At 40.1% G+C, this 23,213-nt stretch overlaps 2 protein-coding genes across 6 annotated transcripts in view; one reads left to right on the forward strand and one right to left on the reverse strand.

The window, feature by feature from the left end:
• Positions 1-10,230, reverse strand: part of MLH1 (mutL homolog 1) — a 42,060-nt gene extending 31,830 nt beyond the window's left edge. For 4 of the 5 annotated variants that reach the window (XM_046670960.1, XM_046670949.1, XM_046670979.1 and 1 more), the window contains exons 1-6: positions 10,084-10,230; positions 8,155-8,245; positions 5,978-6,076; positions 3,241-3,314; positions 1,548-1,620; positions 431-522 (exon numbers count right to left, since the gene is read on the reverse strand). In XM_046670960.1, coding sequence (XP_046526916.1) covers positions 431-522; positions 1,548-1,620; positions 3,241-3,314; positions 5,978-6,076; positions 8,155-8,245; positions 10,084-10,199 — 545 coding nt within the window. In that variant the 5' untranslated portion in view covers positions 10,200-10,230. Of the gene's footprint in view, positions 1-430; positions 523-1,547; positions 1,621-3,240; positions 3,315-5,977; positions 6,077-8,154; positions 8,246-9,921; positions 10,052-10,083 lie in introns of those variants that run through there. The other variant, XM_046670969.1, reaches the window with a different exon arrangement.
• Positions 10,231-10,565: 335 nt separating this feature from the next.
• On the forward strand, positions 10,566-18,281 carry EPM2AIP1 (EPM2A interacting protein 1). The gene is made up of 2 exons (XM_046668045.1): positions 10,566-13,284; positions 16,534-18,281. The coding sequence occupies exon 1, from the start codon at positions 10,691-10,693 to the stop codon at positions 12,515-12,517; it is 1,827 nt and encodes a 608-aa protein (XP_046524001.1). The 5' UTR covers positions 10,566-10,690; the 3' UTR covers positions 12,518-13,284; positions 16,534-18,281.
• The last annotated feature ends 4,932 nt before the right edge of the window (positions 18,282-23,213 follow it).

Below are 23,213 nucleotides of genomic sequence, written 5' to 3' on the forward strand. Positions count from 1 at the left end.
AGATGCACTCTCCCAGGAAACAGACTCTTGAGCAGAGCCAGGAAAAGAAGGAAAACAATTGGAGCAGGGTCACTCCACTGAATCCCTGAAGCCACACTGGTCCTTGTCCTCCCCAAGGAGCAGCTGTCCACACTTCCTCCCACTTAGTGAGTCCCTCCTGGCCTCCCGTTACATTTCTTTTGCTTGGGTTAGATAGAGTCAGTTTGTTCTGCTTACCCTAGAGAACCCTCACTGATACAGCACCAAATGCTCTCTCCCAGGGAGATGAGAGAAAACTCAGAACTGGTCGTTAAACCTTGATCTGAAACCATTTTTAGGTTAGTATGGTTGTTTTCCATCTAGCTCAGCAACTGCTCTCAATTTATAAGCACTGGAACACATTCCTTTGGTGACAGATCTCAGAGACCCACACCTAGATTTTGGACTGTACCTGCCAACAACTTCCAAAATTTTCCCATACTCTTCACTTGGATTTTTTAAAGCTTTCCTCCTCGTGGATATGTTGTAAAAAAGGTCCTCCACCTGAATGGAAGATTAATTTTTCTTGTAAATTCATACAAGTATATGGAAATAAAGACCCAAGCTGTCCACCTAAAGCTGGGTCTTAAGGCAGGATATCTAACTATATTTACCAACAGCACAGTTTTAAGCACTAACTAGGGGGGGGGGGGGGGCAGGAGATACAGCAGCCTTAATGAGGGAAACAGGATATTTTTCCTGCCTCCCACATTCATTTACTGATTTCTCAAATATGAAGACAAATAAAGCAGTCTTGCCCAGGATAGCACAACATTCAGTGGGGCAAACATATATTTACAAACAATTACAATACCACACGGCTTTCAAACTAAGAATAATTACCAAATTTCTGAGATCATTTGGGGTTTTTGGAAATCACATCGTGGTCACCCTGGTACAGTATCCCTCTTAGTGCGCACTTAGAAGCACACATTCATTTCTGCCTCCTGCCTGCCTCATCGAGCCTTCGAGATGTGCTCTAGCTGGGGCTGGGGTGGAGGGGTGGAACACGACAGCTTAACATGACAGTGGGGTACTTCGTGGGATCACAGAATAGGAAGAGACCAAACGTGGCACCACAGAAATAAGGCAGCATAATGGACTTTCTCTACAGTCATATTACTCAAACACCCTCCGAGTGGGCAGGTATTCTCTATTCCATTTAATAGACGAGAAAAGTGAGGTGAAGGGACATTAGACGACTTGCCTCTGGACACAAGGCTGGGACTCTACACGTTCTGGAGCCAAGCTTAAGGTTCTTTCAATGCCAACTACTCATCACTGATTTCTACCATCCCAACAAAAAAATCTCCCAGCCTCTTAAAAAAGGTGAGGGGTGAGCAGGCTGCCATGCTCCAAAAGCCAATAATCATTTCTCTTGCTTAGAGAGTGGTATCCCAGGGCTTTTATTAACTAGTAAAGATTCATTTTACTATTATTTTGAAAACCCAGAGACAATCTTATTTTGTATTTCAATATTTATACAAAGCTCTTTTTCAACAATTTACCCGCCCAGGTACTATTCTTACCGTGATCTGCGTCCCTTGATTGCCTGCACATGGTTTAGGAGGAGCTTTCAGCTTTCCATCTGAGTAATTTGCTCTAATCAGAAAACATAAGAGAGTATTAATCTAATGGAAACAGGATACTTATCCAAAGGGAAAAAGAGGAAATTATACCAGCCACAGATTAAAACATGGCCATGTTATCTACTGTCTTAATATAACACTTTCCTCTTTATTTTTCCTCTACTTTCTTAACCATTCTAATTGGATACTTAAAAAAAAAAAAATCCCTATTCTTCTAACAAATGTTGCTTTTTAGTTCCTGAGTTCTAAACTACAAATAAGAGTTTTACCACTGCCTAAGAGGACAGTAAAATTTTCTCAGTAATTCTGTAATCATTTATTATACAGCATGTCTCAGGCCTGTAAGGCCCTGGTAATAAAGAAAGGCCCTGGAAAGCTCTTGATCTGGCGAGGGGACAGACTCTGACCTAAGGTGTGGAACAATGTGCTAAGTGATCTAGAGAAGAAAACATTCAGCCAGGGGTGAGGGAAAGTGGCACAGAAGAGATGACAATTCATCTGGGCTCTAGAGAGGAATATTTCAGGTGGGGAGAGCAGAGAAGACCGTCCGGGAAGAGAAAAACATAAACAAAAGCATAGAAGCTTTAGGACACACACCAGCTGGGCAAGTGTGGAGAGAAGACGCTGGAAAGGTAGACTGGGAGCACATTGGGAGGGTGCTGGTTGCTATGATGACGACTCTGGATTTCATCTTGCCATGGAAGGCCAGCGACTAGAGGTCCCAAACAGGCATAACATGATCCCAGAGGTAAAGAAACGGAACTTGTGTCCTAGGCTACTTAGGAAGACATTAACTCACAAGAGTCTCCCCGCTTTGTGAGAAGGGAGTCTAATCATATCAGCCCACCCAGATCCTAGGGCAATTATAATTTACACAGAGTTAAACTCCACTAGCACTGTATACTCCGAAATGCTCCATCTTCTATTACTTCACACATTTGTCTCTTGAAGACTGAGAAATAGGCAGAATTACCCTTGTTGAAGCTATTTTCTATATTAATTTACAAAATCTGTATGATGAAAAAAATTCTCTTTTTTGGGTAAGAATTAGGTACTCCTACCTGTCTTCCACTAGTGAGTGGTTAGTGCTTATAAAAACAAAGGTGTGATTTTTGATTCCATAAATCCCGTTTTTGTTCTGTTCTACGGCTGTTCCATCAGCCTCTGATAACTGTGCTAGCCCAACAGACAACCACTGGCCACCCATGGGCAGGCACACCAGCACAGGCATGCACACACGGCAGGGAGCTGATGGCTCCTGAGCCCACTAAGGAACCATGAGCCTCTGGTACTCCAGCCGTGGTCCTGTAATCAGCCCACAGCGATACCCTACTAAAGGAAAAAAGGTACAGAATAACATCCACAGCTACTGTTTACTTAGAATACCTCTGTGTAACAGGCGTCTTGCTAGGCACTTGTAATATGTCACATCTTATCTTTTAAGAATCTATGAAGATTATTACCTAATAATCATCTCTGTGGATTATCAACTAACCCAAAGGGAGGAAAGAAAACTTACCCAAAATCTCAGCCAAAAAAGATAAAATTGGTGTTTGGATAGGACTACTTTGAGAAGTAAGCAAAAGCACACTTCTGGATGAATATAGTTGAATAAAAGACGACGGCATAATACCTGTATGCACACTTTCCATCAGCTGTTTTAGTTGTAATAGTAACATGAGCCACATGGCTTATGCTGGCCAAAGCCTAAGGAAGAAAAGGAAATGGAATGAAAGGAAAACTCCCTGCTGGGTCACTCCGGTCACCTCATCAAGGCAAAGGTTATCTAAATTGCCTCTTCCATTTTGTATTAACAAATGGCAACAATGAGCATCTCCTCATTCACTTTGATGACATCTTCAAACGAAAGGGAGGATATCAAATTGAATCTGTAGCATAATTACTAGAACAAGGGAAAAATATATACATAAAAAGTTCAAAAGGAAACACACCAAAGCATTAACGTGTTAATAGCAACTGTGTTCAGGTGTAGAGTTACAAGCATGTTTAATATTCTCAATGATTTGTCTTCCAACAATTTTAAAAACTTGCCTTCAGAAATGGCTAATGGAGTCACTCCAAATAGATAATATTGTCTACTGTTATTCAAAACTGTTTTCTGTAGGCAATTCTATGTTTAGAAATGTAAATTAAAGATTATGCAATTAAGAACAACCAAATTTTAAAAAAATGACCATTTTCTCCCCATATAATCAAGATTGGTTTCCAAGTCCTTTGGAATCTCTATCTTCTTTCATAGGGACATCATAGCACATAAAAATGCAACCTGGGCACTGTGATGGGTCTGTGTGATAGGTTGGGGAGACAGTGAATACAACCCATGGTAGGTTCAGTTGATTAACAAGGAACATGGATCGCACTCAGAGATGACCAGGTCCTAGGCCGGATTTCTCTGGTTTATGTAACTGAGCTAATTTTCATCAGTAAAAATGTAAATGATTTTGACACTGGTGTAAGGAAGGATATTAAATACACACAGTACTATAATACTACATAACACTAGGAAGAGAGAGAGCCATTGGCAGATGGTCCTGCACTGGAGCAAGTGGACAGGAGCACAGACTCTGTAGTTAAACTGCCAGCGTTCAAATCCCCACTCGGCCACTTTCCAGCTGTGTGCCCTGGCCATATTTCTTAATCTCCCAGCATCAGTTTCTTCATATGTAAACCAGGGTAATAACAGAACCCACTATGCAGAGTTGTCAAGAGTAAGAGTTAGTACATACAAAGTACTGAGAACCATGGATGGCAAACAGAAATCTCTCAATAAATCTGCCATGTTTAATTACAGTGAAATAGCCCCAAAGATAACCCACATCCAGGCTAAGGCTCCAGGAGCCCATGGGCTTAGAAATCGACCCAGGAAGCTGCAAAGGCAGAATGAAACTTTTGCTAGGCCTTGACCTGAGGCATACTTAAAATCAGGGGAGCCTCAGGGTAAACAGTCTGATACTGCCCTAGCCTGGAACAACCCGGGGCTCACTGTGAGCCAGAGGGTGACTGAGACAACCCCAGTTTGATCTAAATTGAAGTGACTGGGTCACAGCTACCTCAATTAAAAAAAATAAATAAATAAGATACATGCACATGATATAAAATTTAAAAACTATGGAAAGGCCTAAAGTGGAAAATAATCAGCTCCATTCCCCTCCCCCACCTTCATTCTCATTCCCCCCAAATAACTACTCCCAACAGTTTCTCTTGGTAGCCCAGGGCCACCTCCAGGAAGGAATACAGCTCTGCCAACACTTGGATTCTAGTGCAGTGAGACCCAGGGACACCCATGTCTTCTGACATCCAGAACTGTAAGGCTGTGGTGTTTTTTTTCAGCAGCAATAGGAGACTAATACAAACTGTTTGAAAAGTATGCATATTTTTACTTACAAATGTTATTTCTATGAATTTCTCCTAAGGAAATAATTGAACCAAACACATTGTATGTACACGAATATTCACCAGAGCATTAAAAAGGAAAAAATGGCAAAGAACATAAACGAATAGGAATAAACTACAGTACGTATGTGTATCAGAAGAGTACACAGCCATTAAACTTTATGTAGGCCTATATACAGTGAATGAAAAGATATCTACAGAGTATGTCATAAAAACATCAGATCCTATTTTATTCTTAAAAATATTTTTATGTATTTTCTACATTACATATTCCTATGAGATATCATATAATTTCAATCACAAATATTTCAGTATATATCTTAAAAGATAAAGACTCACAAAAAAACCCACGATACTATTTTTATACCAAGAAAATTAACAATAACTTCTCCTTAATAACATCCGTGTTCAAATATCTGTCTCAAAAAAATTTTAGTTTGTTCAAATCAGGGTCCAAGTAAGACCTATACATAGGAGCCGGTTCATATGCCTCTTAAATTTCCTTTAATCTACATGTTTTGGCTCCCTTCTCTACTTTTTTTTCCTTGCAGCTATTAGTTGAAGGCAATAAGTCTTTTACCATGCAGTTTCCCAATCTTAGTATCATTTACCATTCCCCCCACCCCCATTTCTTCTTTATATTAGTGCTTAGATTTAAGTGTTGATCAGATTCACATTTGATTTCTGGACAAGAAAATTTTGTAGGTGGTGCTGTGTTCTTCTCTCAAGAGACACATAATGTCCTGGGGGCCTCTGCAGATACAGTTTATGGTGTATTAAGTATTTATGAATAATGCTCAGTTTTGAAAAAGTGAATTTAAGTTTGTTTAGATTTGGTACATTTAACAAGTAAAAACGATCATATCTTACTTATACGTGGAGAAACATATGCTGACAAGTGGCAGAAATGTCATCACATGAGGATACTGCACATATTTCTTTAATCCTTAGCTTACCTCACCCCGAAAGCCATAGGTAGAAATCTTAGCTAAATCCTCAAAAGACTGCAGTTTACTTGTAGTGAACCTCTCACACACAATATCCAGATCTTCCTTCTAGAAGATACAAAAAAATAAGTAAATAATCATGTTACTCATTTTTCCAAATCGTTTTGCATTTTTCTTTTGTTGACTGAATCCAAGAAGACACTCTTCCTGGGGGAAGAGTTTTTAAATGAGCAGTAACTTCTCCACTTGGCATCCAGAATACCACATTGCCTTGGTGATCCTTCTCTCTCACTAGTCTCATTTGCTGGTTCGGTCTCATCTCCCTTGACAATGGCGTAACCCAGGACGGCATCTTGAACCTCTTCTCTACCTACACTCACTCTCTTGATGAGCTTATCCAGTCTCATGGATTTTACAAAAATTATTATTAGAAGACTTCTGTACTAAAAATCTACAGATACATTTTACAGACACAATTAATTGTAGTAAAATATACATAACAAAATTTACCATTTTAACAATTTTTAAGTGTACAGTTCTGTGGCTTGAAGTATACTCTCTTTGTTGTGCAAGCATCACCAACATCCATATCCAGAACTCTTTCATCTTCCCCAACTGAAACTGTACCCATTAAACAAAAACTCCCCTTTCCCTACTCCCCTAATGGTTGGCCCATGGTAACTACTGTTCTAATTTCCGTCTCTATGAATTTAACTACTCTAGGAACCTCATGTAAGAGGAATCACACAATATTCATCCTTTTGTGATTGGCTTATTTCACTTAGAATAATGCCTGTTGTAGCATGTGTCAAAATTTTATTCCCTTTTAAGGCTGAATAAAATTCCATTGTATGTATATATCACATTTTGTCTATCCATTCATATGTTGATATTTGGATTGTTTCACCTTTTGGCTACTGTAAATATGTCGTTATGAACATGGGTATATGAATGTCTTCAAGACTTCACTTTAAATTCTTTTGGGTATATACTCAGAAGTGGAATTGTTGAATCATATGGTAATTCTGTTTAATTTTTTGAGGAATCATCATACCATTTTCCACAGTGGCTGCCCTATTTCACATTCCCACCAGCAATGCACACAGGTTCCAATTTCTCTATGTCCTTGCCAATATTTGTTATTTACTTATTTTTATAACAGCCATCGTGATGGATATCAAGGGGTATCTCATTGTAGTTTTTATTTGTATTTCCCTAATGACTAGTGACGTTGAACATCTTTTCACATGAGTCTCATGGCTTTTAATACCACCAAAATACAATACACCAAATTTTTATCTCTAGCCCAAACCTCTACCCTGCACTCCAGACTCACAGACGTATCCAACTAACAGGCATCGTAAGTTTAACATGCCCCAAAATGAATTTCCAATCTTCCCCCAAACGTGCTTCTTCTATAGTCTTTCCCATCTGTAAAAGGCAACTCTTTTCCTCATTTGCACAGGCCAAAACTTTAAAATCATTCTTGACTCTTTTCTCACACCCTACATCAGCAAATTCTGAGAGCTTTGTCTTCCTAATTAACCCAGATTATCACTGCTTCTTACATCTCTACTTGAACCAAACTGGTCCAAGGCACCATCATCCCTCTCCTGGATTCTGTAACAGCCTCCTTATGGCTTCTGTCCTGTCCCACTGCAGTCTATTTTCTGCACTGTAGACAAAAGCGTTCTTGGAAAACTTGCCAAACCATGTCACCACTTTGCTCAAAACCCTGTAATAGTATCCCACCTTATTCAGAGTAATAGCTAAAGATTTTACAATGGCCCACAAGGTCCTACACAATCGGCCTGCTTACCCTTCAGACCTCATCTATTACTCTTCCACTCCCTCGCCCTGTTCTAGACACACTGGCCTCCTTGCTAGTACTTAAACATGTCAGGCATTGCTTCCAATTGGTGGGTTTTGATGTAGTGTTCTTTCCGCCCAGAACACTCCACCTTTAAACAGCCTCATGATTCACTCCTTAATCTCCTTTTCCCCTGAACAGTGCCCAGCTTAGAAGAGGTACTCAGTAAATACTTATTGCTGGTGTTGAATTTTTTGGTCAAACAATCCCATCCACAAAAGCCCAGAATTTCCAGAACAGGGAAAGGTTTTGCTGCATCCTGCAGAGGTATCACATGAAGTGCACACACATCCTGCTCCTCTGAGGTTTTACTTACCCTGATCCCAGTGCCATTGTCTTGGATCTGAATCAGCTTCAGGCCTCCCTCTTTAATAACCACTTGAATACTTGTGGATTTTGCATCCAAACTGGCAAATCAAACAGAAAAAACAATTTATCAGTCTGCACCTACTCTAATGCACATATTTTAATACGAGCCAAGGGATACGAACAAATTCCAGATAAGACTGTCTTGTTAATGTGTTTTTCCTTTGTCTTACAGGCTCTGTGACTACACTGTTAGCAGTTTATGTGCTGTGTGAGAGGGAAGAGAGGGGCAGATGGGGGCCACCATCATTTCTAATAGGACATTCAGCACCATTTCTGTTCCTCTAGGAAAGAAAGTGAAGTGAGAAGTAGAATCTTTTAACACATGCCTTTTTCTTACCCTGTTCTCAACTAATTCTACCATCTGTTACTCAAATTTTACTCAGCCTCAGGTTCCTAAATGACCCTAATAAAATGTCATTAAAAAAAAATTCTAAACATTCCTCTCCACTATTCCCTTTTCTTTAAGAATATTTACATTGAGGGAAAGAAAAAAATGGCAATGCATAAAGTTCTTTAGAAGCCAATAAATCTTTTGTACCTTCAAGAGTAGCCTAGAAGCACAGAGCACGTGCTGGAGAAAACAAATTCAGCCTGGAGCTGCACAAGAAAGACAGGCATCTACTCACTCCGAAAACTCTATTCAGAAATAAGACAAAAAGTCACTTAAATACTAAAGATCTTTCTCAGGAGCCTCTGAATTGAAGTTGTATTAGCCATCTTGACTTACATATTGAAAAGAACATAACTGGATTCCATACAAAAATATCTGCTTATAGAATTAACTATAAGCCACTGAGCTAATACGTGTAGTCTTGTTGTACAGTATTCTGGCCCAGTACAATAACAGGCCCAAGTTGTTCTATCAGTTAATTCTAATACGGTAGAAACAAAACTCAGCCTCTACAAATGATATAAGTAAAGTCCAAAGGAAAAACCATCCCCAGCTTCCTGCTCCTTTTTGTCTACCTTCTAATTCTCTTCCTTTCACCCAGTGGTCCTTTCTGACCCACTTCTTTCAGTCCCATTACCATGAATGGTTGTTTATGTTTTCACGATAAATCCCTTTACAAACCTACCTTTCTTTGCCGGGATTTTTTTTTTTTTCTTTTAACGTATGGCCTTTATCGACATCAACTGATTCTAAAACAAAGAATCTGACATAACATTCAAGCACATTATGAGCATCTGTCTTTTTTGAGGTTTACAGTTTACACTCACCTTTCTTTCCAAGTTTTTAATCTCTTCCCTCCACACTGTTTGTGTGACAGTTCTAAGCTTTAGAATCCATGGTATACCCCATAAAATCAGGTATCTTCGAAGTGCCGCCCCAAAAGTACAGGGCAGGAAAACACTTAACTTGGGTCACTAATTAGTCAATAGGGAAATCACAAGTTAAATCCAAAGTGCATCGGCCTGTCTTAAAATCCCGACAATTTATTTAGAATAAAACTCAAAATGAATTGTACTCTTGAATGTGGATGGATGATTTCCGGACTAAGTCAGAAGCTGATAGCATGGTACCCTCTGCAGGATGAAGGGAGATTTTATTCCCCACCGAAAATTTTTGTTTTAAATTTTGCACTTTCTCCACACATAACTTTAAAACCACTTCTCTCAGTGAACGGCATGGTTAAAACAATCCTGTCTAGCCCTTCTACTTGCGCCCCCTACAGCTCTAGAAAAATCTCGCGAGGACACTCAAAACACGCGGTACCCGGGAGGACAGAAAGCAGCAGCCTGAGGCTTCCTCCGCTGGGGGCATGCGCCGTACGCGCCTCCGCCCCGCTCTAGGGCAGGGAGGCGTGTCCGCGCCATCCTGAGAAGCGGCCCGTTAGGTCGTAGCTTCTAAGGAAGCCCGGCGCGACTCCCTCCATACCAGTTCTCAATCATCTCCTTGATGGCATTAGCCGGACGCTGGATAACTTCCCCTGCTGCAATGCGGTTCACCACTGTCTCATCCAGGCGCCGGATAACCCCTGCTACAAGCGACATTTTGGCGCCAGAAGAGCCCAGGTTACGTCTAGACGCTCACCGGAAGTGCCTTCAGCCAATCAACTCAGAGCTTCGTGCCTACGCCCATCTATGAACTCTGCTTACGCCGTCTTGCCCCATCTTCCAGTGACAGCGCCGCCTCGTAGCCAGGGAGCTATTGATTGGATAGTTTGAATGCCAGTCAAGTTTCTTAAGTCCGTGGGTTCCTGGGTCTCTTCCTCCCTCCCTAAAGCAGCTTCAGCCCGCTAGCTCAAAGGATATGCGTCTGCGCGCTAGAAATCACTGTTCGCTCTTCCTATTGGCTCGTTCCTAGGGCTAGGGAATACGAAATCTCCAGCCAATAGGAACGGCGGTGCCGTAGGCGGAGGTTGGTGTACCCCTGCTGGGGTGATCTGGCGCAGAGCGGAGGAGGTGCTTGGCGCTCGCTCCCGCTCCTTCGGTTTTTTTGCGGCCGCCGTTAGGTCGGCCCTGCTCTTGAGGCCCCCTGTGAAATGTGGATGACGCCCAAGAGGAGCAAAATGGAAGTCGACGAGTCTCGCGTTTTCCGGTCTGAGTGGACCCAGCGTTACTTGGTGGTGGAGTCTCCGGAGGGCGAAGGGGCCCTGTGCCTGGTCTGTCGCCGCCTCGTCGTGGCCACCCGGGAACGCGACGTCAGGCGCCACTACGAGGCAGAGCACGACTACTACGAGCGGTATGTGGCGGAGGGCGAGCGCGCGGCTTTGGTGGAGCGTCTGCGGCAGGGCGACTCGCCCGTGGTCGCCCCGCTCACTCCCGAGGAGAGAGCTGCGCGTGCAGGCCTCGGGCTCGCCCGCCTCTTGGCCCTGAAGGGTCGCGGCTGGGGCGAGGGGGACTTTGTGTACCAGTGCATGGAGGTGATGCTGAGAGATGTGCTGCCCGAGCACGCCAGCGTTCTGGATGGCATTGATTTATCTCCAGAGCTCACACGGCAGAGGGTCCTGAACATTAACCAGAATCTACGCAGTCAGCTTTTTAACCGAGCCAAGGACTTTAAAGCCTATTCCCTTGCTTTGGACGACCAGGCTTTTGTGGCGTATGAGAACTACCTCCTGGTCTTTGTCCGCGGCGTGGGCCAGGACTTGGAGGTGCAAGAAGAGCTTCTGACCATAATCAACCTGACTCATCACTTCAGTGTCGGGGCCCTCATGGCGGCAATCCTCGAGGCCCTGCAGGCAGCAGGGCTTAGCTTGCAGCGAATGGTTGGACTAACCACGACCCACACTCTGAGGATGATTGGTGAGAACTCAGGACTGGTGTCGTATATGAGAGAAAAGGCTGTAAGCCCCAACTGTTGGAATGTTATCCATTATTCGGGATTTCTTCACTTGGAACTGTTGAGCTCCTACGATGTAGATGTTAATCAGATCATAAATACCATATCTGAATGGATCGTTTTGATTAAGACCAGAGGCGTCAGGCGACCCGAATTTCAGGCTTTACTTACTGAATCTGAATCAGAGCATGGTGAAAGGGTTAATGGACGATGTCTGAATAATTGGCTCAGAAGAGGGAAAACTTTAAAACTAATATTTTCACTAAGAAAAGAGATAGAAACATTCTTGGTTTCAGTAGGGGCAACGACTATGCATTTCACAGACAAGGAATGGCTTTGTGACTTTGGCTTCTTGGTGGATATTATGGACCACCTTCGAGAACTCAGTGAGCTCTTGAGAGTTAGTAAAGTGTTTGCTGCTGCTGCCTTTGACCATATTTGTACCTTTGAAGGTAAACTGAGTTTACTTCACAGACATATTGAGGAAGAAAATCTGACACACTTTGCTGCCTTCAGAGAAGTTGTTGATGAGCTCAAACAGCGTCATAAAGAAGATCAAAAAATATTTGATCCTGATAGATATCAAGTGGTGATCTGTCGCCTACAAAAAGAATTTGAGAGACATTTCAAGGACCTCAGGTTCATTAAAAAGGACTTAGAACTGTTTGCAAATCCATTTAACTTTAAACCTGAGTATGCACCTATCTCAGTAAGGGTGGAGCTAACAAAACTTCAGGCAAATACAAACCTTTGGAATGAGTACAGAATCAAAGACTTAGGGCAGTTCTATGCTGGATTGTCTGCTGAATCTTACCCCATTATCAAAGGGGTTGCCTGTAAGGTGGCATCCTTATTTGATAGTAGCGAAATCTGCGAAAAGGCTTTTTCATATTTGACTCGAAATCAGCACACTTTAAGCCAGCCATTGACAGATGAGCATCTCCATGCCCTGTTTAGGATTGCCACAACTGAAATAGAGCCGCATTGGGATGATCTCGTAAGAGGAAGAAATGAATCTAATCCATAAGCCTTTGTAGTACAACGTTGAAACACTCAACCAGAATCCAATTCTAAAAACAAAAATTTGTTTGATTTTTCAGGTTTACTGATTTGGATTGTGGGAAAGCACCAAGTTTATTCATCCAAATTGATCACAATTCAAATTCTTCTGACAGGTGTTTTTTTTTTTTTTTTTTATCTCAAGAGGCAGCATGAGACTAAAACATGCAAACATCTTTTTAAAAACTTGATGACAAAGTCATTGTCTTTTGCTTTTATAATTGTTTTTAAAGGAGTTTAGTACTGAATGTGAGTTGAATTAGGAGTCTGTTTTTAAGGCATTTCAAAGAAATTTTAGCTCTTATTTTAACAAAGTGTTAAAATTATGATGCATATAATCTGAAATAATCAACTCCTTGAATATATGTTTGAGCCAATTTGCAGAAACTCAAATAGCAAATTCAGAAGTTTCTGAAAAGGAAGAACGTACATACAATGGAGGTATTTTGTCTAACTATCAAAATGTTTGAGACTTTTTTTTAAACACATTTCTGAATCTGAAGTGAATATTGACAAATTCCCGCCCTCTCACCCCCCTACCCCAGTGATAATGATATTACCACTAGAGGAAGTAATCAAAGAAAATTTTAGTCAGAGGAGCAAGAAATATTTTTAAATTGCTGGTTTAGGAGGCTTCCTGCAGTTTGGAGATCAGACTAAGCAATTATTGGAGGTTTCCCCTGAATTTTTCAGAATTGGGTGCCGTTACATCAGCTTGCCTGTGAAAGGACTACGGTAAGTATAGAATCTTAACGGTTGCCCATTAGCAGTTCTTTTTTCTACTCTAGACAGAAGTTTGGCTCTGTCACATGAGATAAGGAAAAAAGATTTTTGCACTCCAAGATAAGGGGGTGTGAGGTGTCTTAGCTTCTTTGTCCTAGCTGCATGGGTGTTAATTGCTTTATAAAGAAAGCTTGCTTAAAGGAAACCCTTTAAAGTGACATAATGTCAGATTTTGTTAGTTGCTGGAAATAGATTTACTGTAGAATTTGAAACTGCCCCACACATTCTGTATTTAAGACAGTGCACAAGTAGAAATATTTAGCTCTCAAGAAGCAGCTGTGTCCACAGGTTGTAACAATTCCATATTTTTTAGTGCAACATCCGTTTTGTGGTAAAAGTTTTTTTCAAATTTATGTTAACCATGAAAAGGAAATCTTACAGTAAAGCCAAATATGTAAAATGATTTAAAATAGGACCCAACGTAGAGATCCTCTCAAGTACAGTTTGAAAACTCATGCTAAAGTCTTGTCTTAACTATTGTAGCACATTATTCTGTAGTCACTGATCCAGCAAATTCAGGGAACCAAGATACAACCAAGAATTTAGAAGAAACTGATGCCTTGAGCAATCCAGGTAGATTCCATAAGAGCCTAAAACCCAAAACTGTTTCAGTGGTTCTCAATCAGAGACAGTAACACCTCTTTCCAGAGGATCTTGGGAAACATAGGCGGCTTCTTTTGTTGTCACATTTAGTAAGGGGCTTCTGCGGGCCTTAAAATGTGAAGGACCCCCCCCCAGGGGTACATAGGACAGCTGGGAGAATTACCTCTCCCAAAGTGCCAATAGACCCCCAGTGTAGGTTATCTCATTTTGAGGGACAGGGAAAATTACCGGTAGAAGCAAAGTTACAAGGGCAAGTTGGGCAAACTGACAATACTTGATAGGGGAGACTGATTCCAACATTTCAAGTTTAGCTGGAAAGGTGCAGTAAAGGCCTTGATAGTTTCCAGTAGCTCACAATAGCATTTATAAATCAGTAATTGATGTTGAACCAGATTAAAGGGCCCTATTCTGTTATACATCATTAGAACAGAAAAGCAAATATTATATATTAACGAAATACTTAGCAAGAATGGTCAAGTTGAGGTTTTGGTTAACAGAGAGTAAGCTTAAATATTTGGAAAAACAACACAGTGAGCAAACAAACAAACAAAATCTACCGGTAATTTCCCGCTAGTTTGAAGTATTTTCTTTCGTGACAAGTGCTTTATTGAAAGAATGGTTGGAAGACCTGAAAGCTGCTTCTGCTTTCTGCAGTCTTGTACATTGTGTGACGTTCCAGTATATATTTTACATAAGGTAATAGAAAATTAGTTTGCGTCATGTACTGATGTACTGAGCGGGGGGAGAAAGAAGCCAAGGATTTTAAATTGACCCTGAATAATAGAGAATTTGCTACAAACTAGCCTTGTTTGTAAAAAAAAAAAAAAAAAGTGTGTATTTTACTTTATTTTTCTGTATTAGGTAATTCTGTAACTGCATGCAGTCTTTTTTTTTAAAAAATTTTTTTATAAGGTAGTTGTTACCGGTCTTATCAGTGAACATAGCTATAGTAAGTACTATTTTTTAGAAATTCTATGTTCCTATATCTCTCATTCCTACTTGTTTTCTTAAAAGATTTGTCTGTAGTCCCAGTCTCCCATATTGCCACTCGAACTGCTCTAAGCTTGCTAAGTCCTTGTCAGTGTTCTTACCCTCTTCGACATCACTGACCACTCTCCTTGAAATACTTGTTTTTGTCTTCAGGGAGATACAGTCTCCAGGTAGGTTTTCTCAGTCTTCTTTGCAGGCAACTCTTTCCCTTAAATACCTGTGTTCTTAGGATTCTTAAATTTTGTTTTAGGCTGTCTTCTTATTCTGCATCATCTCCTTAACCGATCTCATCTCCTTCCATGGCTTCAGTTACCAGCTGTATGCACTCCCAAATTCATATCTCCTTTCTAGACCTTTCCTAATTCGTATATCTAATTGCTAACTTACGTCCACTTTGCTGTCTTCTAGGCGCCACAACATGTCATTGATTTTGCCTCCAAGTCTGCTCCTCCTCTCATGTTCTCTCAGTAAATGGCACTCAGTAAAAATTACCAACAACCATTCGGTTGCCCTTGCCCAAGCTAAAAACTGTTATCCATGACTTTTCTCTCTTCATCACATCCACCCACAAAAACCTTTCTGTTAATCTACCATTTAAATTTTTCTCAATTCTCTAGTGCTGCTGTCCTAATTCAGGCCATCAGCCTATCTAAATTATAGCAATTAGTCTCGCTCTCTGGTTTTGATCACTTTCTACATTGCAGCTGGGTTGTTCCACTAAGACATGTCTGGTCCTATCACTCCACCTCTTTCACCGTTACTCTTAGGATGAGATACAATTTCTCTTCATCTTTCAGGTCTCAGTTTATATACCACTTCCTCTAGGAAGCGTTCATCGATGCTCTCTAGACTAGGTGCTCCTACTGCGCACTCCGTAAATACCCTGTTCTTTCCCAGCCATACACTTAGCACGTTTTATTGTTACTTGCTGATCACAGCTGGACTGTAAGCTTTATAAGGGCAGCGACCATATGGCTTGCTCATTGTTATATCTCTAGTGCTTAGCACAATGCCTGGCATTTCAGTAAATGTTTGGATGAGTAAATATTTGTACAGTTTTTATGATCTTTTGAAGCCATTTAGTAGTCTCATTTGATCTTCACAGTGCTCCTGCCTTAGACTTCTTGCTGCATAGTTGTTATCCACATATTACAAATTAAGAAATGAAACTAAATTAAAAATGAAACTTTGTGACTAGGAAATTATATTTCCAGAATTAAGCTCAGTGCTTAGCACGTGGCTCAAATATTTATTACGTGAATGTTGTTAAGGAAACAAACTTAAGACTACAATTTGCCCTGCTAAAAATAAGTAGTAAAGCCAGGATTCAAATCCAGATATACTCACATAAATCTACTATGTAATATTAAGTCTTTACCTCCTTAATATAGACGTCTCAGTTTTTTTAAAGTTTTAATTTCCAAAGAAACCTGGATGAAAAAGAGTGGACAACTATTTAGTGGACCAAAACAATACTTCAGTAATAAAAAGGTTACATTCAGTATCAGAAAAAGATAATGCTGCTTAAGAGTTAATATCCATTTTCCTTTTGTAAGCTCAACCCTAGGAGAAAATGGCATACTATTTACTTGCTACTTTCCTTTACAGATGCTTTCTGGCTCTTCTGGGATTTAAAAGTAAGTAAATTTAACAAAATATTAGAAGAATGACTCAGTCAGCCCTTCTGGTTGCTAGATACTCAGTTCACTTGCTTTCCTATCTGCAGAGTGTCCTCGTCACCTACCCGAGGAAGATGACCCAAAAGGGGCATCTAGTCAATGTGTACTTCTTAGATTTGCTATATTTCTTTGCTTTCATGTTCACATGCCTCCCTGAATTTAATTTCTGGGTAACTAGGGCTTTCAGGCTTTATGGAAGAGCCATACCCTTAGTCTCTTTTTCTTTGAGCCATTTTGTCCAATTTATGGGATTAACCAACATTATACTTTTAGTTGGACTTTTAGTCAGTCATTAACTCATTCAGAGATCTTAACAGTAGGTGTGATAGTCACCCAGTGATTTGATCCTTGCTATAAAACTGAGCTTTAACCAACCTTAGGATTAAAGGATTTCTTACTTTATCTTTTTGTAATTGAGAAGTGGCCTCATCCCACTCAGTAAATTCTTGAATTCGTGATCTCTCTCTATTCCCTTGCATTTCTGCTTGCAAATTGATGAATTATTCTTTGAGTTCATCTCTTTCCTATACATTTTATCAAATGCAGCCAACAGGAACTATAAAATACTTTGTTTTCTTATCTTTTTTGTCTTTAGTCAAGGATGGATTCTCTGCCTTCCAGGTTTTCTCAAGGGACGGTTTCCCTACTCCATAACATGAATTGCCCCTGCATAGATTATTTCTTTCATCCTTCAATAGCAATTTCCTAAATTCCTGCCTACTAAGCCAATGTTCAGTGTGTCAGTTTTTTTAAAACAGAACCCATTTCTCTATCAGGATGGGCTAGGTTGCCATGCGGTAACAACCACAAAATCTCAGCAGTGCACACAACTTTTCTCTTTCAACTTAGCCAGGGACTTTGCTCTAGGCCAGGGGTTAACGAGCTACAGCCCACAAGCAGAATCTGTCCTTCTGCCTGTTTCTGTAAATAAAGTTTTAATTGGAAGACAGCCTTGCCCATTTATTTATGTTTTGTCTGTGGTTGATTTTACTCTACAATGGCAGAGTTGAGTAGTCATGACAGAGTGTATGGCCCACAAAGTCTAATAGTATGAAGAAAGGATGACAAATCACTTATAAGCCCCTAAAGTGCTTTCGTTGGCCAAAGCAAATCACATGGCCACACCAGAGTTTAAGGAGGAGTGTAATTCTTCCACATGCCTCAGAGGAAAACCGGAGTTATCTGGAAGACAACACTCCTGATTAACACATGGCTATATCTCTCCATTAATACAATTTCTTTCAAAATACTTTTTCTTTTTGTATTGAGGTAAGATATTCAGTAGAGTGTGTAAATATTAAGTGTACATCTGAGTGGGTTTTTATGTATACCCTTGAACCCATCACCCAGATGAAGATATTGAATGTTTCTAGCACCCCAGTAGGTGTCCTATGTCCCTCCCACACACAGATAACCACTATTCTAACCTTGGTCACCATGAATTACTTTTGTCTGTTTTAAAACTTCATGTAAATGTAATAATTATATGTACTCTTGTGTCTTTTGTTCAACACTACGTCTATGAGTCCATGTTGTTGCATGTAGCCACAGTTCCTTTTTTACTTCTTTGTAGTATTCCATTATATGACTATTCCACAATTTATGAATCATTCTGTTGATGGAAACTTTGGTGGTGTCCAGTTTGTGGTTATTATGAATAAAGTTGCTATGAACATTTTTGTATCTTTCTTTCAGTAAACGTGTAAACCCATTTCTCTTGGTATGCTCTTTGGTATATACCCTGCTTCTGTACTTTCTCAATTGTTGACACAGCAACCAGAGTGATCTTTGTTTCAAAATATGTCAGACCATGCCAGTCCTCTGCTCAAAATCCTCCAGTGGCTTAGGATCACAATTGGAATAAAACCCAAGGTCTTTTCTTGTTCTACAAGGCCCTGGATGATCTGCACCCACACATACCCTTTTTCTTCCTAATCCTGTCTTACACCATATCCTTTTTCCCTTTCCCTACTATGCTCTGTCCTAGACACTCTGCTTGTAAATTGGGGACTCAAGATAAATGATTTAACCCTGTCCTTAAAGCGGTTATAATCTATATAGATAATTTTAGTAAGCTGGTTTAAAACACTGGTATATGTTAAATCAGTTACCAGCTCCGTAGCAAATAAGAGAGAAATTCCCCCTATGTTTAAAATAATCAGTATGAAATAATTTATAATGTCTAACTCCTGGAAGGGATTTAGAAAATAAGATTAAAATGTAAAAGCTTGATAAATTCAAGACATGTAAGGTCTTGCATTTTAGTTCTACTGATTGTGAATTAGAGTTCATCAACTTGGTTACTCTATTACGACTTACTATTACAGTATTAGTATTTAGTGTTACATGTTCACTTCCATGAGGGGGTTGAGAGCCAGGGGTGAAGGGAAGTGAAAAGGCCTTGAAAGAAATAAGGAAATGCACAGTCCAAAATAGTACAGTCATAGCAAAGGGCCTCCTTAAATGTTGTACCATTATTGGTTATTATAAAGTAACCAAAAGAATTTGACTTAGGCCCTTGGACATTTTTTAAAAGCTTTATTGATGTACAACTGAAGCACAATAAACTGCACATATTTAAAGTATAAAATGTGATTGATTGTGACATACATTTAAATGCGTGAAACCACAATCAAGATAATGAACATTTCATCACCCCAAAAAGGTTGCCATTTGGTTTTGACTAATGGAAGGGAAATTTACTCCAATTCAAGGCGGGGAAAAGGACGTTATTGAAAGGAGAATGTGAGGATGTCTCCCACAGGCACTGTTGTTGACTTCCCTCTCTACGTCTTATCACTTTGCCAGCCAGCTTTCGTACACCTTCCTGGCCCTGTATCACCATCTCACTCCAGGGCCACTGACCAACTGACCCAGTCCCCTCATAGGCCTATTCCACATGCCTGGGCAGGAACCTGTGTGTTGTCCGCTGCTGCAAAGGGCAAGGAATGACAGATACCACCAAGGCTACTTGGTTGTTTAAGCAGTCAGAGTTTACTGATAAAGGAGAACAGAATGAGGAGTGGGGATAAAGGGGAACAGAACGAGGAGAGGGGAAACAACAAATTGGTACTTACGACGTCCACACCACAATCAGCCACAATCAGTGGAAGTCCCAATACTTTGTACGGCAGGTGGGAGTGCCGATTGTCCTGGTCTGAGGCAAAGCATCCTTTCCTAAGTGAGACTCCCAATTGTTCTGTGTTTGTGATTCCCTTTTATTTTAATGTTATCTGGGTTCTCACTCAGGGTTTCAGACATTTGGATACTTTATTTCTTTTGGTTCCCAGGGATGGGATGTTTCTATAGTCCAGTCAGGTGCCTGTCACGGTGGCCAGCCCAGACAAGGAACATGATGCAGGACATATTCTTATTAACTTGTGCCTTGGGGTCAGGGCCAGAGTGGCCATCTCTGGCTGTGAGCCCAGGCACGTTCTTTCACGTAGGCCCCAGATCCCAGTGTCCTTGGAAGGAGGGGAGGTCAGTGAACTCTGGACACTGTGGCAGTCCAGTCTTTTATGTCTTCCCTGAGGCCTGGCGTGTACTTGTAATGAAGTGAGTGATGGTTATAAAGGGAAGGGTCCCATAATGTATTTGATAGGTCTTTTTGGTTGTAAGAAACCAACTTGTGCTAGTTTAAAGGGAAATGATGCAATGATTAGAGAAATATTGGAGTATCTCATGGAAGCCATGTCGGGGGATTAAATTCAGTGGTAATTCAGCAATTATTTAATGAAAGCCTACTAGTGCCAGGCACTGGTCTGGGTATTGGAGATGCCGATTACTAAGCCAAATAAATTTCCTACCCTCATGGATCTTGTCTGTGCCCTCCTTGCACATCTGCTTCATTCTTCTCTCTGAACACCAGCTTCCGCTGCTCATATATTTTTTTTAAATAGGAGAACATAGTTGTTATGACTGGAAAAATACTTTTCTCTAAAGGGGCCCATAACATACAGCTATAGGCCCCCAGTCCTGCAGTTGGGGTGGGTTGAAGAGGAAGACTGTAGGACAATTTGGGTTGGGCAAGCACACCAAAAGTTGTCTACCACATCTCTTAGTGGTTGTCAACCACTGATATTCAAAGCCATTCCAATGAGTTTATTGCCTCCTGTTATTAGGGTTCTCATTGACCCTTCTGCATCGGAATTTATAAAACTGAATGTTAAAGAATCCATAGAAAGATTATGTGTTCCAACTCCTTTACAGGTAAAGAACTTGGTCCCAGAGAAGTGGCTAAGGTTATTCCGAATTTCGCAGCAGAGCCAGGAGAAAATCTATTTTCCGACTCCTGTTGCAGTGCTTTTCCCACTCGGCCATTGCCATCATTACCAGTTTGGCCCCGTGCCTCCAACCCTTTTAAGGAACTACCTGATTCCAGGTGAAAGACCCCAGAATCCTCACAGTCTCACCCTTTGGTTCTGGTTAGCAATGGCTGAGACAGGGTGTCTCTTAGTGCTTACACAGAAATCCTCCAGGAATCTAGAATTCTTTAAGATATTGTTACATTAAATATATAATAAAAATTATAAAATTTTCGTATTTTGATGTGTATTCTGAAACAGTTTAAATAGTGTACATATTATCTCTTTCTAGAGGGCTTGGAAAAAATCTGAAAAGACTGAGACTGATGCCACTTTAGGTAGTTCTTTGACAACTTTTCAATTTCTTATGTCTCTTGCATATTAAATTAATTTCAATTTTTTGGATTTTCCTAGGAAATTTTCCATTAAATTAAGGTTTTCAAAATTTTTTTTTTTTTGAGGAAGATTAGCCCTGAGCTAACATCTGCTGCCAGTCCTCCTCTTTTTGCTGAGGAAGACTGGCCCAGAGCGCACATCTGTGCCCATCTTCCTCTGCTTTATATGTGGGACGCCTGCCACAGCATGGCTTGCCAAGTGGTACTATGTCCGCACCAGGGATCCGAACCCGAGAACCCCGGGCCGCTGAAGCGGAACGTGCGCACTTAACCGTTGCGCCACTGGGTGGGCCCCAAGGTTTTCAAATTTATTGAGTTGTTCGTAGCATTTTTATTTTATCTCCTCTGTATCTCTGGTTATACTCCCTGTCGCATTCTCAATGTTTGGGCTTTCTGTTTTTCTTAATTAGCCTCACTACAGATTTTTTTTTTGTCCTTTTCAAAGAATTTGCTCCTGCATTTATATGTCAGTGCTATTATTTTCTAATTTATTGGTTTCTGCTTTTATTTTCTTTAATTCACTCTTCCTATTTTCTTATTATTTTTTCCTTAGATTTTTTCCATATCTTTGCATTGAATATTTTTACACTTTGTTTAATAATTAACCTATCTTAATTGTACATCAAACCTATTGTCAATATAAGTAAAGTTCTAAGCCTGTATGCCTTTTATTGACTTGAATTCTTATTTGACTGATGTGGATGCTTACTGACCACAAGATACCTCCTTTAGCACTGAAGTTCTTATTTCATCTCTGAAAAACAAGAACATTTTCTTATATGGTTACAATGCTATTGTCACACCTAATAATAATTCTTTGACAAAAACTAAAGCCTAGTCCATATTCAGTTTTTCCCAATTGTTCTCAGAAATGACTTTATACAGTTGGTTTCTTCAAATATCAATATGGCTTTAAAATATTATTTCTGGGGCTGGCCCAGTGGCATAGTCGTTAAGTTCACCCACTCTGCTTCAGCAGCCTGAGCTTTGCTGGTTCCAATCTTGCATGTGGACCTAAACATCACTCATAAAGACATATCGATATTTCCAATTCAAATTTAATATTGCAGTTTTTATTTAACCCCTTTGATTTCTTTGATACTGAAAAGGTTTGTTTCTAAAATATTAGCATAATAACTTATTTGCTTTATCTACAATATACATAAAATACTTTCAAAATAACAATATTGAAATAATTTAGTAATATTACTAACAGTAAGGTTATGAAACGAAGTTGAGATTTCTGTGCAGTTCTAGTTGTCTTTATAATATATTCTAAGAATGTACAGTCAAAATACTGTGCTCTAAAGTCAATTGAAATAATTATTTTTGTGTATATGGTTATATCACCAGCTTGACATTCATTTAGGTTTATTTGCTTCCGTTTGGGACAAGTTTTAGATTGCTTTTTTATTTTTTAGTTGATTTGATGTTTTGTATATATAAAGGAAGTATTGCTTCTGAAGACAAAACTGTGTGATGTCTCATTTTCATCTTCTCCCTTGTTATGCAGGGGAAATTGACCCTGGGTTCTCAACATGGATTGTCTAGAAAATGGACTAGCTGGGCTCTCATCCTTTTCCTTGATGGGATGATAGCACCTGTGAAGAGTTAGGGCCAACTGCAAAATTAGAGGAAATACCATCCACAAAAGACTGCTCTCACTTCTGACACAAATGCAAGTCCTGGGGACTCCCAAAACTATCCTTGGATTTAGTAATGCACTAGAGGGACTCATAGGACTCACTGAAATCTGTTGTACTCATGATTATGGTTTATTACAGGGAAAGGATACATATTAAAATCTGTCAAGGAAAGAAGCATATGGGGCAGAGTCAAGGAAAGTACCAAACATGGAGCTTACGTTGTCCTCTCCCCATGAAGTCAGGATGCATTACTTTCCTGGCATT

This window comes from Equus quagga, chromosome 1 (genome assembly GCF_021613505.1).
Source record: "Equus quagga isolate Etosha38 chromosome 1, UCLA_HA_Equagga_1.0, whole genome shotgun sequence".
NCBI classification, from domain to species: domain Eukaryota; kingdom Metazoa; phylum Chordata; class Mammalia; order Perissodactyla; family Equidae; genus Equus; species Equus quagga.

What these genes read in the sequence shown, in the direction of transcription:
- EPM2AIP1 (XM_046668045.1), top strand. Translation starts at nt 10,691, where the DNA reads ATGTGGATGACGCCCAAGAGGAGCAAAATGGAAGTCGACGAGTCTCGC.